The sequence below is a fragment of the Enhydra lutris genome, unplaced genomic scaffold (assembly GCF_002288905.1).
Source record: "Enhydra lutris kenyoni isolate GAN:26980312 unplaced genomic scaffold, ASM228890v2 scaffoldscaffold53, whole genome shotgun sequence".
NCBI classification, from domain to species: Eukaryota; Metazoa; Chordata; class Mammalia; order Carnivora; family Mustelidae; genus Enhydra; species Enhydra lutris.
This window is the reverse complement of record NW_019154137.1, coordinates 6,192,342-6,207,162: the sequence shown is the minus strand read 5'-3', so window position 1 is coordinate 6,207,162 and position 14,821 is coordinate 6,192,342. Positions and strand designations below refer to the sequence as shown.

At 35.0% G+C, this 14,821-nt stretch overlaps 1 protein-coding gene across 2 annotated transcripts in view; it reads left to right on the top strand.

The window, feature by feature from the left end:
- The window catches only part of LOC111157205 (THO complex 2), a 113,308-nt gene that overhangs the window by 65,745 nt on the left and 32,742 nt on the right, over positions 1–14,821 (top strand). For both annotated transcript variants that reach the window (XM_022518497.1, XM_022518496.1), the window contains exons 13-18: positions 5,265–5,306; positions 5,736–5,866; positions 5,965–6,066; positions 12,884–12,968; positions 13,596–13,689; positions 14,093–14,173. In XM_022518497.1, coding sequence (XP_022374205.1) covers positions 5,265–5,306; positions 5,736–5,866; positions 5,965–6,066; positions 12,884–12,968; positions 13,596–13,689; positions 14,093–14,173 — 535 coding nt within the window. The remainder of the gene's footprint in view (positions 1–5,264; positions 5,307–5,735; positions 5,867–5,964; positions 6,067–12,883; positions 12,969–13,595; positions 13,690–14,092; positions 14,174–14,821) is intronic.

Sequence of the window (14,821 nt, the reverse complement as noted above, 5' to 3'; positions counted from 1 at the left end):
AGATGTACTCTGGTTCTGTAGATTAGAGCTCAAAGTTAATGTTCCTTCTGGACAAAGGGACAAGTACAGGGGAATTACACCATACTTGTGCTTAATTTGTGTGAATGTGGCCAGGCTTGTTCATCCAAACACTCAAGTGTATATGCCTAGGAGTAAGGGCGAAATGAGAGGATTTTTTTTCTCTCAGTTTGATTCGGTTTCTAAGGTCTCTAACCATATTCCGTGTGAATCTACTTTTTAAAGTAATGCGTGTTCATGTGACATGGCCCCTAAATGCAAGCCGGTTACTTACTTCATGTTCACATGAATTCATATTCCCATCTCATGTTCAAGTGATTAATAGTGATTTCTTCTAATACTACAGGGGGAGAACAGTCTTGTAGTGGACTTAAATGAAAGATAATGTATCTGTGTACTTTATAGATACTTTAAGGGACTTTTAAGGGTAATTGTGAGTATATGTAATTTTCATTGTATGCACTGACTTTAGAACCTAGCTTGCCCACAAAGAGTCTTCATTTAAGGCTGTTCCCAAACAAAGAAATTTAAGGCATTACATACTGATTGTTAGGTTAACTGGTTTCATCAGGATGAGCTGCTAGCTACATGTTAGTAATGTGACTTTTCTATGCCAAAGATGAGTGGTAATAATATTTGTCTTACTTAGTTCCTGGGGTTGCAGTGAGAATCAAATAAGATTTGTCTAAACATTAATTAGATACTAACATTAACTAGGCATTCAACTTCAGAGAGTTAAAGTTGTCATGAATTCTTCAGAACATAGTAAGTTACAACTTTTGTTAGTTGTCACTGCACTGGCTTTTGATGATTTGTTTTAAAGTATTAATATACTTTAATCTATCTCTGTCTTTAAATAATAGATACTACTTTAAAGTAGCAGCTTCATTTACCCATCAGAGAAGATTTGATTTTTATATAGGAATGTCTTTGACTTCTTTACATTGTGGTGGTAATCAGATGTTCCCCCTCTTTCATTGTGGAAATTTATGTTATAAATTAGTAACAAAACAAATTTTTTATCAAATTTTTATTGCTGGGGCTTTGTGAAAGGACTAGTGAGGGGTAGCTATAGACATGTCAGTTTCCAATTTCAAGTAGACAAAAATTTTGTAAGAATATTTTTAGGAGAATTAGAACCTTGCATTATAATTCTTATTGTTCGAGAGACAGAGGCAGCTCTCAGTGGCATTGTTTACTAAGCTCCTTTATGTACTTTTGCTATTGTAAGTCTTATACAAAGCAAATGAACTCCAAAGTTGGAGACCAGATTTAATCTATAACATTCTTGCTATTTAATGAGCTTGATCAGGGAAGAACTGTTAGGATGTTTATATTTGTACTTATATTGTCACCTGTATTTGAACTAAGGTCATCTTAGCTCAAGATGTCATATATGACAATTCTAATCAAGATGTAGAATCATAGTAAAGGTAATAAAATTAAAAATAGGTTCTTAATTTTTACCATTAACTATGCTTTTTACTTAAGAGAAATATAAAAACATACAAGATAGGCAGATACTAAGTCTGTTAATAGGCAAATGTAGACTCTGTGTACAAACGGTATAATTTTGAGAAGTATATTTTGTATAAGAAAGACAAGTCAAATTTTTAGTGTGCACCAGACGCACACTGTAAGCAGTCGATTCGATCCTTGTGCCTCCTCTCAAAGATGGTTTTCTCAAATTGAACCCCAGTGTTCAGTTTCAGGAAAAAAAATGTAGGATGTAAAAATGAAAAATATTTGTGAAAGATTCAACTCTTGAAGGTTTGGCCATTTGTCCATGCAGAGCATAGCAGATGCTATTAGATTCCATCTGTATTCTTTTGGCTCTACACTAGATCCTTATCATTTTGGTGTGTGCCAGCCCAATTTTCAACTATTGGCACCTGCATCTCTCTTTGAGGGCTTTTCTGGCCACTTAGGTAATATAGGAATTGGTATCCTGGAATTTCTGGAGAGCTAATTGACTTTGCGCCCCTTTCCCCAGCTCTCAACCAGTGAAATGATTGGTGTTAGTGTTTAACTACCATGCTTTGAGATGGGATAATCCTGAGTTGTATTTCTTCTGGGACCCTCAGAGTCCCCAGTGGGATTAAGTTCCAGTTAACTCACAGGAATAATTCCTACTAGTGGTACCTAGGGTTGCTTCCAAAATAAATTATGTCTGCACTTGAATAGGGTCTGCTTTTGGGGGAATGTAAAGTAAAACACAGGGGCATATCCCTTTAAATGAGTTCCATACGAAAACTTTAATTTTCCCTAAAGATACATTTACAGGGCAATTTTTTTGTTTTACAACAGACTTCTGTTATGAACTCCATTTATGAAGAGAATTCATTTAAGTAAATCACATATTCATATTCATTAAGTGCACCAAAAATAGCCATTTTTACACATGGCTTGTTAGAACTATGCTTGTGTAAAACAGCACAATTTCATATCATAATCAATGTTTTAACCAAAGTAATTACTTTTGGGTGATGAATTTTATGAAACCAAGTGTAGCTATTTAGCATTTTGTTTTGTTTGCTATATTTTAATGTTTAAACCACTCCCACAAGTCCATTTACTGCAATTTGAATGCTACTCATGGGGTAGGGAAGGGAGACCATGTGCTTTATTGTCTAAACCAGGATACTCAAGATGGAAAGGTTGTACTGTTACATACACTAGGATAAAAAGCAAGAACCAGCACATATGGTCATCCTGTGTACTGGTGACCATATTATTAATTCTTTGCTACAGATTTGTACTGATTTTAAAATGAAAAGTGTTGGAAGATAGTACTTTTCCATTTAGTATCTCTGTTTTCAGAAATGATGTAGTATCAATATTACTGATTGTTCTGTTTTATACAATTTTAAGAGTTCCTGATTAAAAGATAAAAACAAAGCTTTGAACCAAAACATTGGAAGGCAATTCATTTATCTCTTCTTCAGGCTCGGTAAACTCATGGCCTTGTAACTTTTAACCTGTAGGTTATATTTTCTATTTCTAAGTTATTTTGATGGGTCTTAGTTGGATCCTTTCTAGCAAAAAGATTTTCCTTAACAGTTTTAAGACCTAAATGGGAAATTCTTAGTCTACTGTATGGCACATAGTGAGTACTCCATAAATGGCAGTTAACAAGAAGGAGAAAAATAAGGTGAAAATAGTGCCACAGTGTACTTAGATCTAGCTTCAGGTTCAAATCTAGTCACATATCTTTTTTTTTTTTTTCTAGTCACATATCTTATCTATTTTTCTTTTTTTTCTTTTCTGAAATAAAGTATAAAGTAGCATTTCAAATATTCATGGATTGGAGATAGTAAAAGTAGGACATCAGTGATAAAGTAATTTATCTAGTTAAATCTACAGCTTTTTACCAAGCTTTATTTCTTGACTCTCGAGAAACCCCCTCTTAGTGGACCTACATTCTTTTTCTGCCCAGTTCTTTTATGCAGCCTTGTCATCTGCTCCCTCACTATAGGGCAAGAATGGAACCTGCTTGGGGCTATTTTTAGCTGATGGTCTGTCTAGGCATAATTATGCTTGATTTTATTCAGACATAAAAATTCAGTTCCTAATGGTACATTGGTAAGTGTAAACTACGCTTCAAGAGATCCTCAAAGATGGGAACTGTCTTTGTCACTTCCTCAAAGATAGGAGCTCTGTTCTGTTCATTTTAGAATTCCCAGTGTCTGGCACATAGCAAATGAATGAATGAAATGTATATATTTTGTTTCTCCCCCTCTTTTCTTCCTCACTTTCTTCCTGGACTGGCCATTCAATAAGATTTTCGTGTTGTACTATGGGAATGGAGAGTTTTATATTTACTCTAAATTAAAAAGCAAATTAAACTAAAAGAAAAAAAGCATCAAGGGATTGGAATGTATCTAACTGACATAGAGACATTACAAACTTAAATAAGTATTTAGTAAAGGAATTAAGACAGTTTAGTAGGTAAGAAAATGTTTCATTTCTATGTAGAAAACTATGTGTAGCTTCATTAGAATTATAATATACAAGAAAAGGAGTAGCTTAACTGTCTTTATCCCCGACAGACTATACTGTAAATCTAGTTCTTCCTAATGTGCCACCAGAATTATCCCCCTGCCCCAAACCAAACCAAATCAAACCAAACCAAAGCAGCTATCTACTTTGTTTTCTGCCAGACCATTCCTTCATAACCTGACCTTTACTTGCTGACCAGGATATATGTTGACTTAATAGTTCTTTCTGTGAAAGGGAACCATATCTTTTTAACTTGCTGATTAAAAAAAGTGGGGGGGGATTATGTGTTTTTTTTCCCCCATCAAGATGACATGGCAGTCCCCGAACTAGTCTTATGTGGAAATGTTGCACAGAAGTTAGATTTCTCTTTAGTAGTATCCATTAAATTACCAAGTATGAAAACAACATGCACAAAATACCCATCTCTGCCAAGAAGGTAAATAAGCTTGTTAGCTGCATGTTAGCATTTTCCCCCTTCGTCACTTGGTATTGAGTTAAATTCTTCCCAGACATCTAGATTGTCCTTGGCTATCAGTGCTTCAATTGTCCTTTTGGCCTTTGCACACTCCTCTAACTCTCCACTTGCCTGTATGCACACATAAGTACTACTATTTCATTTTGAATGAATGGACAGCATCAGCATCAAACATGGTACTTCAGCGGTCCATCTGCAAATCACTGATAGGAAATGACTCAAGTTTTTTCATTCAGGCCAGCTTAGGCAGTGGTTTGGTCTTTGTCAGTAATGTTACTAATATTTTGGGCTTCTCATTGAGAGTTTAAGTAATGGTGAATTAAAACATAGTTTAAATTTCTTTGGCTTTAATCTTTTGTGTTATTGCTTTAGTCTTAGATTTTACTAATTCCATAGCAGAAAATTAGAACTTCTGGATGGAAGAATGCAAATGCATTATAACTAAATTGTGCTGGATACAATCTTATAATAAATACTTAGATCAATTTTTAAGATGCTTTGGTTGTGTTAATGAGGTTGAGAAAAGAATTGGCTTATAAAATTGACATTTAAAATTCATGAATGTTGCAGATGATTTGAAAGTTAGAAATATAGGTGAAATTTAAAAATGTTAATTAGTAATGCTGGTTATATTTAAAATCTACACTTATTTAGAAAGTAAGGAAATAATTCACAACCATGTGCAAGTTAATTTTTTTCAAATTAGATGTTAAATTGTGACATCATAATCTTAACCTTTTTGCATTTTATTTATAGTTTTTTTTAATTTTAGTTTCAGTCTGATGGAAGCAAACAAGAAGATAAAGAGAAAACGGTAAGAGACTAGAAAAATCCAAAGTATTGTATCTGATTTGTCTTTGTACAGCATACTGTAAATTTTACTGTGAACAAGCTTTAATCACCTGTGTGAATATTTTGTACTCCACGTGCTTAGTATAGTTTTTGACATATCTTTTAAGATTGATAACTCCTGTTTTTGAGGATTACCATGTTGAGAAAGGAAGAGGGATAATACAAGTCCCTTATTCTCTTGCTACCCCTTTCCTTACCTCATCTCATTGCTCCCTTAGATGGAGAAGCACAAATATCCATTGTGAAAAGGGCAGTGATAGTGTGGGAAATTAGATGTGGTGTGGTATGAGATCAAAGAATGGCAGTTTTTCCAAGGCTGACAGAGACTTATTTTGGGGGGGCGGTTAATGTGGACCTTTTACTAAAATAATTTTTCCTCCCTTTTTCTTAGGAAGTTATCCTTAGCTGTTTACTTAGCATTACTGACCAGGTACTTCTTCCATCTCTTTCTTTGATGGACTGCAATGCTTGTATGTCTGAGGAACTGTGGGGAATGTTTAAAACATTTCCATATCAGCATAGGTAAATACATAATATTTTTGTATTTTTAACTACTGTTCTAGTGCATTAACCTCTAAGTATTTAATTTTTCCTAATTCTTCATCTCATCGTTTTTTAAGATATCGTCTGTATGGCCAATGGAAGAATGAAACTTATAACAGTCACCCACTTTTAGTAAAAGTTAAAGCCCAAACAATAGACAGAGCCAAATATATCATGAAGTAAGTTTTAATTTACTTTTCTTCATATTAACCTAAAGTATATCTGGATTAATTTACTTTCTTCTAGCCAACTTATGTCTGAGCCTCAGTTCTGAGAAAGTCCAGGAGTATTTGCTTAATGGTATAGCTGATTATATATTGCAGATAGAATGACTATCAATTTTTGTGCCTTTTAGCTCATTTTGACTACCAAGTTAGTTTTTGTAGTTGTCATGTTTGCATAGCTGTAAAATCTAATAATCTTTAATGCATCATATTATAGGGTGAGTCTGTTTTTAAAGGACAGCCTACTATGGCCTTTGTTCAGTTTGCATAATACATTTAATGGCTTATAAAAGGTGGTCAAAGTTCTGAAATTTCTTCTGCCAAAAGTTATCATAATAAAGATTTTTCCTGGGGTGCCCTGGTGGCTCAGTCAGTTAAGCTTCTGACTCTTGGTTTTGGCTTAATTTGTGATCTCATGGGTTGTGGATCCTGCCCTGCATTGGGCTCTGTGCTCAGCACACAGTCTGCTTGGGATTCTCTGCCTTTCCCTCTCCCTCTTCTCTTACCCCTGCTTGCATGTGTGCTTTCTCTCTCTTTTTCTCAAATAAATAAGATCTTAAAAAAAATTCTCTTTTTTGGAAAATCTAATGGAATTATGCAGAACTACCTCCTTGAGTCAACTTCTGAAAAATTTCTATTCTCTTCGTTTGTGTGCTTTTACTTCTTGGCAAACTGAAATTTAATTATGAAAATCGTATACTTGTCGGTTTATATGCTGCTAAATAACTGCTGTATTACGAGTGTTTTCAGCAAGGCTGTTGATTGCCATATCTTTTATGTTTATGCAGTGGTATGGTTATTCTAATTAAAATAGTTTCTTCTCTAGTTTAGATTTAACAGTATGCAGTGATACTGTCTGCCCAGTGATACTGTCCCTGGCCACAGTCTGCTGGGGGAACAGGTGTGTGCACAATCACAGTCTGGTTTAGTAGTTGCTTTATGCAATATATATAATGTTATTTGGGAGGATAGAGAAGAGAGTGAGTTATTTCACCCTGTGGAAGTTGGGGAAGGCGTAGAAAGATGATATTAGAATTGGTTCTTCCAAAGGAGTTCTGGTCTTATGAATTTGCCAAGTAGAGTATCTAGCTTAACAACAACAGCTAATATTTATGGAGCCATTAATATTTATTTGTGCTAGGCCGTGAACCAAGTGCTTTAGGTGGATTATTTAATAATACAGTTGATCCTTGAACAAACATGGGTTTGAACTATGCAGATTCACTCACATGTGGATTTTTTTCAATAAATGTATTGGAAATTTTTTTGGAGATTTCGAACAAATTTGAAAAAACTTACAAATCACATAGCCTAGAAATACTGAAAAAATCAAGAAAAAGGTATGTCATGAATGCATAAAATACATGTAGATACCAGTCTATTTTATCATTTGCTACAATAAAATATACACCAATCTATTCTACAAAGTTAAAATTTACCAGAACTTACTTACATGCACATTTACAGACTGTACAATGTGCCATTCAGTCAAGAGAGATGTAAACATATGTGAAGATTTAGTATTAAGTCATAACTGCATAAAACTACCTGTAATACTGTACTACTATAATAATTTTGTAACCACCCCCTGTTGCTATGCAGTGAGCTCAAGTGTTGTTGAGTGTCCGCTTAAAATACTGTGTGATGCTAATCATCTCTGTGTGAGCAGTTCATCTCCCCAACAAATTGTGTATTGCAGTAAAAAGTGATCTCTCACGGTTCTTACATATTTTTCGTGTTTATTGTGATACTGTATGCCTTGCATAACACCCTGGGACCCATACGAAGTGCTTCTAGTGCTGCCGGAAGTGCTCACAAGCAGAGAAAAGTCATGACATTACAAGAAAAAGGTGAATTGCTTAATAATGTACCATAGATTGAGGTCTGTAGCTGCTGCTATCTGCTGTTTTCAAGAGAAATGAATCCAGTGTAAGGACTTTTTTTTTTTTTAAAGGAAATTCATCAAGTCATTGCTGCAGCTATACCAGCAGATGTGAAAACCTTGTAGTTTTTGTGAAATACCTTTTTATCTTGTATTGAAAATGCAGCTGTTATGTGGGTGCAGGATTGCTTTAAGAATGAAATATCTATTGATTCTAATATAATTTGAGAGAATGCCAACTCATTATATGAAAACTTAAAGCAAAAGGAAGGTGAAGGATCAGAAGCTGGAGAATTTAAGGGCCAGCAAAGGATGGTTTGATAATTTTAGAGAGGTTGGCTTAAAAAAAAGTCAGGATGACAGGAGAAGCCGTTTCTGCCGAACAAGAGGCAGAAAGTAGATAAGTTCCCAGATGCCATTAAGAAAATCATTGAGGAGAAGGGATATTTGCCTGAACAGGTTTTTAATGCAGACAAAAGTTGCCCTATTCTGGAAAATAAAGCCACAAAGAACATTTATTTGTGAGGAAGGAGGAGGAAGCACCAGGATTTAAGGTAGGAAGGGATAGGCTAACTCTGTTGTTTTGTGCAAACACAGTCAGGTTTATGATCTGGAGTGCCCTTACCTATCAAGCTGCTATAGCTCCTGAGCCTCAAAGGGAAAAGATAAATACCAGGTGCCAGGAAACAATGGACAATCTGGCAGAAGGTTCTTACATTCTAGACTGCTTTTTGACTTCTGTTATGACATGGACCCTTCTGTGATAGGAGCACTGAAACTAAAGCAGATGGTGGAAGAAGGCTAGGTACCATATAGAAACATTTTTGAAGAGGTAGAAAAGCAAAAAAGACAGAAATTACCATTTACTTCCATAAAGTTACACTGAGTGTGCCTGTCTCAACTGCCTTCCTTCCACCTCCTCTGCCTCTTCCACTCTGCCATCCCTGAGACAAGAAGACCAACATGAGAGTGAAGACCTTTATGTTAATCCACTTCCACTTAATGAATAGTAAATAATCATCATGATATACAGTTAATAAATTTGCCTGTTGTGTTTGTGTGTCTTCGTGTGAAATCTAACCTTTTGGCAAGAACTATAGGAGATATTTTTGTGTCCTCTTTATCATCGTCACGTAGGATATTGTGTGCAAGACTTGTATGCAAGTGGGTAGCTTATCCTTACATACGCATAGGTGAATGATATTTAACAAAATTAATAATGTGTTTGTTTTCTTACTTTTCTTTTATAACTTTGCTTTCAAAGAATTCTATTATTGTGTAATATGCCTTTCTTGTAATTGGACAAACTGCATTATCAGCCTATCACAGATAAGTGGGTTTTTAAAAAAAGTAATAGGGGCGCCTGGGTGGCTCAGTGGGTTAAAGCCTCTGCCTTCGGCTCAGGTCATGATCCCAGAGTCCTGGGATCGAGCCCCGCATCGGGCTCTCTGCTCAGCAGGGAGCCTGCTTCCTCCCCTCTCTCTCTGCCTGCCTCTCTTCCTACTTGTGATCTCTGTCTGTCAAAAAAAAAAAAAAAAAAACTAATAGTATTTCCAGTACTGTATTATGAATATACTGTAATGCTATATGCCATAAAAATTTGATAACGATTCATTCTTTAGCATATAAGCTAAGCTACCATGAGGCAGTCATATCAATTATATTAGGCTGCCATAAAGCAATCATATTGTTGCTGTTTTGTTGTCAGTGCATGAATCATTATACCTGTAAATAAATACGAGTTTCTTTTCACATTGTCTTCGTTTTTGATGTCTAGTGTTAGTGATGCATATAACATCTACAGTGTTCTGTATCATATAAGATAGTACTGGTGTGGGTGCTGACAGACTGTCTATCTTGTAAATAGACAATGTAAGCTTAACGGTATTGACAGTAGTGTAAATGTATTTTCCTTATGATTTTCTTAATAACATTTTCTTTAGCTTACTTGTAATATTCTTACTTAAAAAACTTTCTTACATTGTAAGAATATAGTATATGAGATACAGAATATGTGTTAATCTGCTGTTTATGTTATTAGGCAGGCTTCTTTCTGGTCAGTAGTAGGCTATTAGTAGTTAAGGTTTTTGGGGAGTCAGAAATTACACACAGATTTTCGACTGTGTAGGGATTTGTTGCCCCTAATCTCTGTGTTGTTCAGGGGTCAGTTGTATAGTAAATATTATCAGATCTCTTCAATCTGTGTCTTTACTCTCTACTGCCACTGACTTCTTTTATCTGGAGTATTATGGTACCTTTATTCTTTATTCTTTCTTCAATATCCTTTGGTGACTAACTGTTGCCTGTAGGTTATATGTCAATCTTTATGACATGGTGATGTAAGACACCTTTCACACTCTGTCTCTCCCCATTTCCAACCTCTTTGCCAGCTAATTCTACCTCCAGCTGTGCTGAGCTCAGTCAGTTAAGTTTCCCTGAATGTACTGTGGTCTCCTTTTTCTTTGCATATATTTTTCGTTTCTTCTGTTTGAACAGGTTTTCCCTTACCTCTTTTTCCTCTCTCAATCTGGTGACCTCATCATCCTTCGAGGGTGGGCTTCAGTGTTAGCTCCTCACAAAGCCTTCTGTAGTACGTACTGCCAAGCACAGTTGACTGTTCTTTGTACCACTGCTGTCCCATGTACATATGATGCTATCATACCATTTAGATATTGCTGTGATTATTTTCTTTTATCTAATTATCTAATCTTTTGAATAGTTTATACATTCACATGGTTTACATTTCAATAAATATAAAGAGGTAGATAATAAAAAGTCTCTCATCCCATCCTCCATTGACTCAGTCCTCCTAAAGGAAAAAAGTAGCCACTGTTTAGTTTATTTATCCTCCCAGAGATTTTTGTGTATATATAGGTGAATGCAAAAACATTATTCTCTCCCTTTATACTATTGATAGCATATAATAAATACTGTTCTGTAACTTGCTGGATTTAAGAATGTAAAATTTAAAAAATAGGTTAAGTTGTTCTCCCCAGCTGGACTAAGCTTGAGAGTAGGAGCTATTATTCATCCTTGTATTCCACATGCTTAGCTCTTTGCCTGTTATAGAAGACATTAATATGAATGAATGAATTAATAAAAATATATATCAGAGAAGAGTATGTGTAGTTAATGTACTTGGATTTTTGTTGTTGTAATTATTTCACCAGGCTTGAGCAATATGATTTTGGTGTTGATTAAACTTTGTATTTTGGGAATGGAATCTATTAATTTATTACTTACAAAATTTCTCAAGTTTTGATTACTGTTTAAAAAATGCATTTGCTGTAAGGCATTCAGTAATTCATTCAACAGATGGCCATTGATTGTGTTCCATATGCCAGACACCATGGTAGCTTAAGGGTAAGACATCATCAAGAAAGTCTTCCTTTTATTTTTTACTTTTTTTGTTTTTCCCTCCAGGGTGGAGGCAGAAGGGAATGGGATAAAAGGTATAGAGAGGATGGATCTGCTTTGGCAAGTAGGAGGACCACCTGAAATAGTAGGGTCAGAAGGAAGGACAGGTAGCAGTACGTTTAAAGGTGGAACAGAGTATAGCCAAAGTTTCAAATTTGATTGGTCTCTCTTTTCTGTGGGATAAAAGGAAACTGGACAATGGAGAATGGGAAAGGGGAGCAATTGATGATGAAATAATTTTGATTGATGGGTCAGTTTTGTCACAAGAAACTTCTTAAGGGGGTGCCAGCGTGGCTCAGTGTGTTAAGCCTCTGCCTTTGGCTTAGGTCATGATCTCAGGGTCCTGGGATCAAGCCCCGCATGGGGCTCTCTGCTCAGCAGGGAGCCTGCTCCCCCCACCCCCGACCCGCCTGCCTCTCTGCCTACTTGTGATCTCTGTCAAGTAAATAAATAAAATCTTCAAAAAAAGGGAGAAACTTCTTAACATAATTATCAAGTTTGTTACTTCCAGAATGGTCCCATTCCTTGAACTATCAATTGAATTCATTATTTGCTTCATTGCATTGTATTTTCATTCTAGAAAGCTTTTAGTCATCAGTTTTTTTTAAGTTTCTGGATTTACTGTATAATATCAGAAGAGTTTAAGATGCTGTGTAATAATTTTGAGCTGTAAGCGTTTCATAGATATGTTTTCCAGAATGTTAGTTAAAAGAATACTGAGCAGAGGAAGAATTAAAGAGGAAGGAAAGGAGTAGAACTGAGTTTTAAAAAAATTGTTTACTTTCAAAAATTGTTTACACGAAAACCAGAGAACTTCCTCTATCAAGGAATGCAGCATTGGTAGCTCTTACTCTGTTAGGGTAACTTAGACAGATGGTATGAGGTATTTGATTGCATTACACTGAATTTGATACCTAAACTGATAAATGAGCACTTCTAAATCTAAAATAATTATGATTTTTGGGATGCCTGGGTGGCTCAGTCGTTTAAGCATCTGCCTTTGGCTCAGGTCATGATCCCAGGGTCCTGGGATTGAGTTCTGCATCGGGCTACTTGCTCAGCAGGGAGCCTGCTTCTGCCTCTGCTTGCTGCTCCCCCTGCTTGTGCACCCTCTCTCTCTCTGACAAATAAATAGAAAAATCTTTAAAAAAATAATTATGATTTTCTTCAAGAGGAGTTTTATATACTTGTAGAGTACATTAAGAGTTTTTGCTTATTAGACTATTTCTATAAAATGGAAGTGTATGTATTATAAATGTTAAGCATTGATACCCTTTGGGAGAATGCCTAACCAAAATAACTTAAGTCCTATAGTAATGTATATGAAAAATGTGGTGGTTTTACATGGATCCATTTTGGATACTTGGGAAAGAATTGTTTTTTGTTTGTTTTTTTTTTATGATACAACAAAGCTATCAACATTATAAGGGAAAAGACTTAACATGATTTCTGCCACTATTTTTCCCCTTGTAGGCGTCTAACCAAGGAAAATGTGAAGCCTTCCGGAAGACAAATTGGGAAGTTGAGCCACAGCAATCCAACCATTTTGTTTGATTATGTATGTTTTGAGGTTAATATTATTTTAAGGGATTTTCCTTTTTGTTGTCTTTAAATCAGCACAAGTGGAAATGGAATGATGAAGTTTTAGAAATGATAGTTTTAAGGGAAAAAATCTTTAGCAAATGAGACTGTATGGTTACTCTAAAAATAAAACAGCATACAGTATATTTAACACATTGATCTGCTTTTTTGGTCATATGTAACAATGCTACTGTCAAACAGTCTAAATTGTTTTATTTACCCCATGTTGATTTAGAAAAATATTAATAAAGAGATGCATTATTTATTGATTTTAGTTGTTAGAAATATTTGAATCGCATTTCATTGTGACTCAGACGTAATGCTTTCATATTTAGAAAGATTTCTGAAAGACATTTGGCATTTATCATTCCAGAAGTCAAGTTATATGTCCTGGAATTATTTCCTAATTAAAGAATATAGCCTAAGAAAGTACTTCCTAAGAAATGATAGAATATAGTAGGTTTTATATAAATACAAAGTAGAAGGAGGCTACTTTAATTTTAAGCATTGTTTCTTTTGAAAAACAAAAAGTATAGCTATTATTTAGCACAAAAGTTCCCTTTTGATGAGTAAATGCTATCTGTCTTTTGTTGCTATCTTTCAGATCTTGTCACAAATACAGAAGTATGATAATTTAATAACACCTGTAGTAGATTCATTGAAATACCTCACTTCATTGAATTATGATGTTTTGGCCTGTATCCTTTCAAGTGAAGTAATACATAAATCTCACATTTCATAGGTCTTAACTGGTGAACATTTGTTTTCATTCTTTTTATTTTTCTTTTTCACTCTGAATTCCATTAATAACCATATGAGGTTAATTCCATTGGCTGGTCTAAAGGTTGGGTAGTCAGGAGTTTGTGTGTGTGTGTCTGTTGTGTATAGGGAGAGAACAAGTCAACTTTATTTAACATGGTAATATGTCTTGCTTGGTGAAAGATGTAAAAGTTGGTACGACAGTAAGTGTAATTTTCAATAATCTGTAATAACTTGAAGCTAACAATTTTATTTTTTCCCCAAGATGTGGCATTTTCTTATTATTTAAAGGGTCTTTGTTAGAGATGTATTGACCTAAAATTTTTCCTTAATGTGCAAAAGATTGTATCATTGAAGCTTTAGCTAATCCAGAAAAGGAGAGAATGAAACATGATGACACAACCATCTCAAGTTGGCTTCAGAGTAAGTATTTTTATTTTTCTAAGGATGAAATTTCCATCTGTTGTAATTGCCATGTTAAGTATCCTATTGCTAATGCTAAGGGCCTATTTGTAAAGAGGTCTTGAGAATACCTAGCCACTCAGCTCGTTCTCAGAGTGTCTCTAAGTCTTCGGCTGTGTAAGGAAGTTCATAGTACTTACTCATTTTCCAACTGAAGAGTCCAATATTGGCTCTCATAGAATTTGTGCAAACATTACTGGGGAGATAAAAATTCCCTTCTATTATTTTAGAGGGATTAATCTTTTTTTTTTAGAGGAATTAATCTTAAGGGAACTCTTCTCCTTTCTCTCCTTTCCATCCTGAGGTTTCAGTCATCTTAAAAGAACAAAAAATGTGATTGTTAATGTGATTAAATGTGATTGTTTCATTTTAAATATCTTGTGCTTTTGATTTCCAGCTGTGAGTTCCCTTTTCTTTCAACCTGTTGTGTTTGATAGCTGAATCTTGTGGTAGCTCCCCATTGCCCTTTAAAGTCTGAAATTTGCATTAAGTCATACAAGTGAGTTCTTGTGGGATCGGGTCCTTTTACTCGGTGTATTAGGCTCATCTTTTGCCCCTCCTCCATTAATACTGAATACTTACACTTTCCATGGCCTTTTTGTACATGTA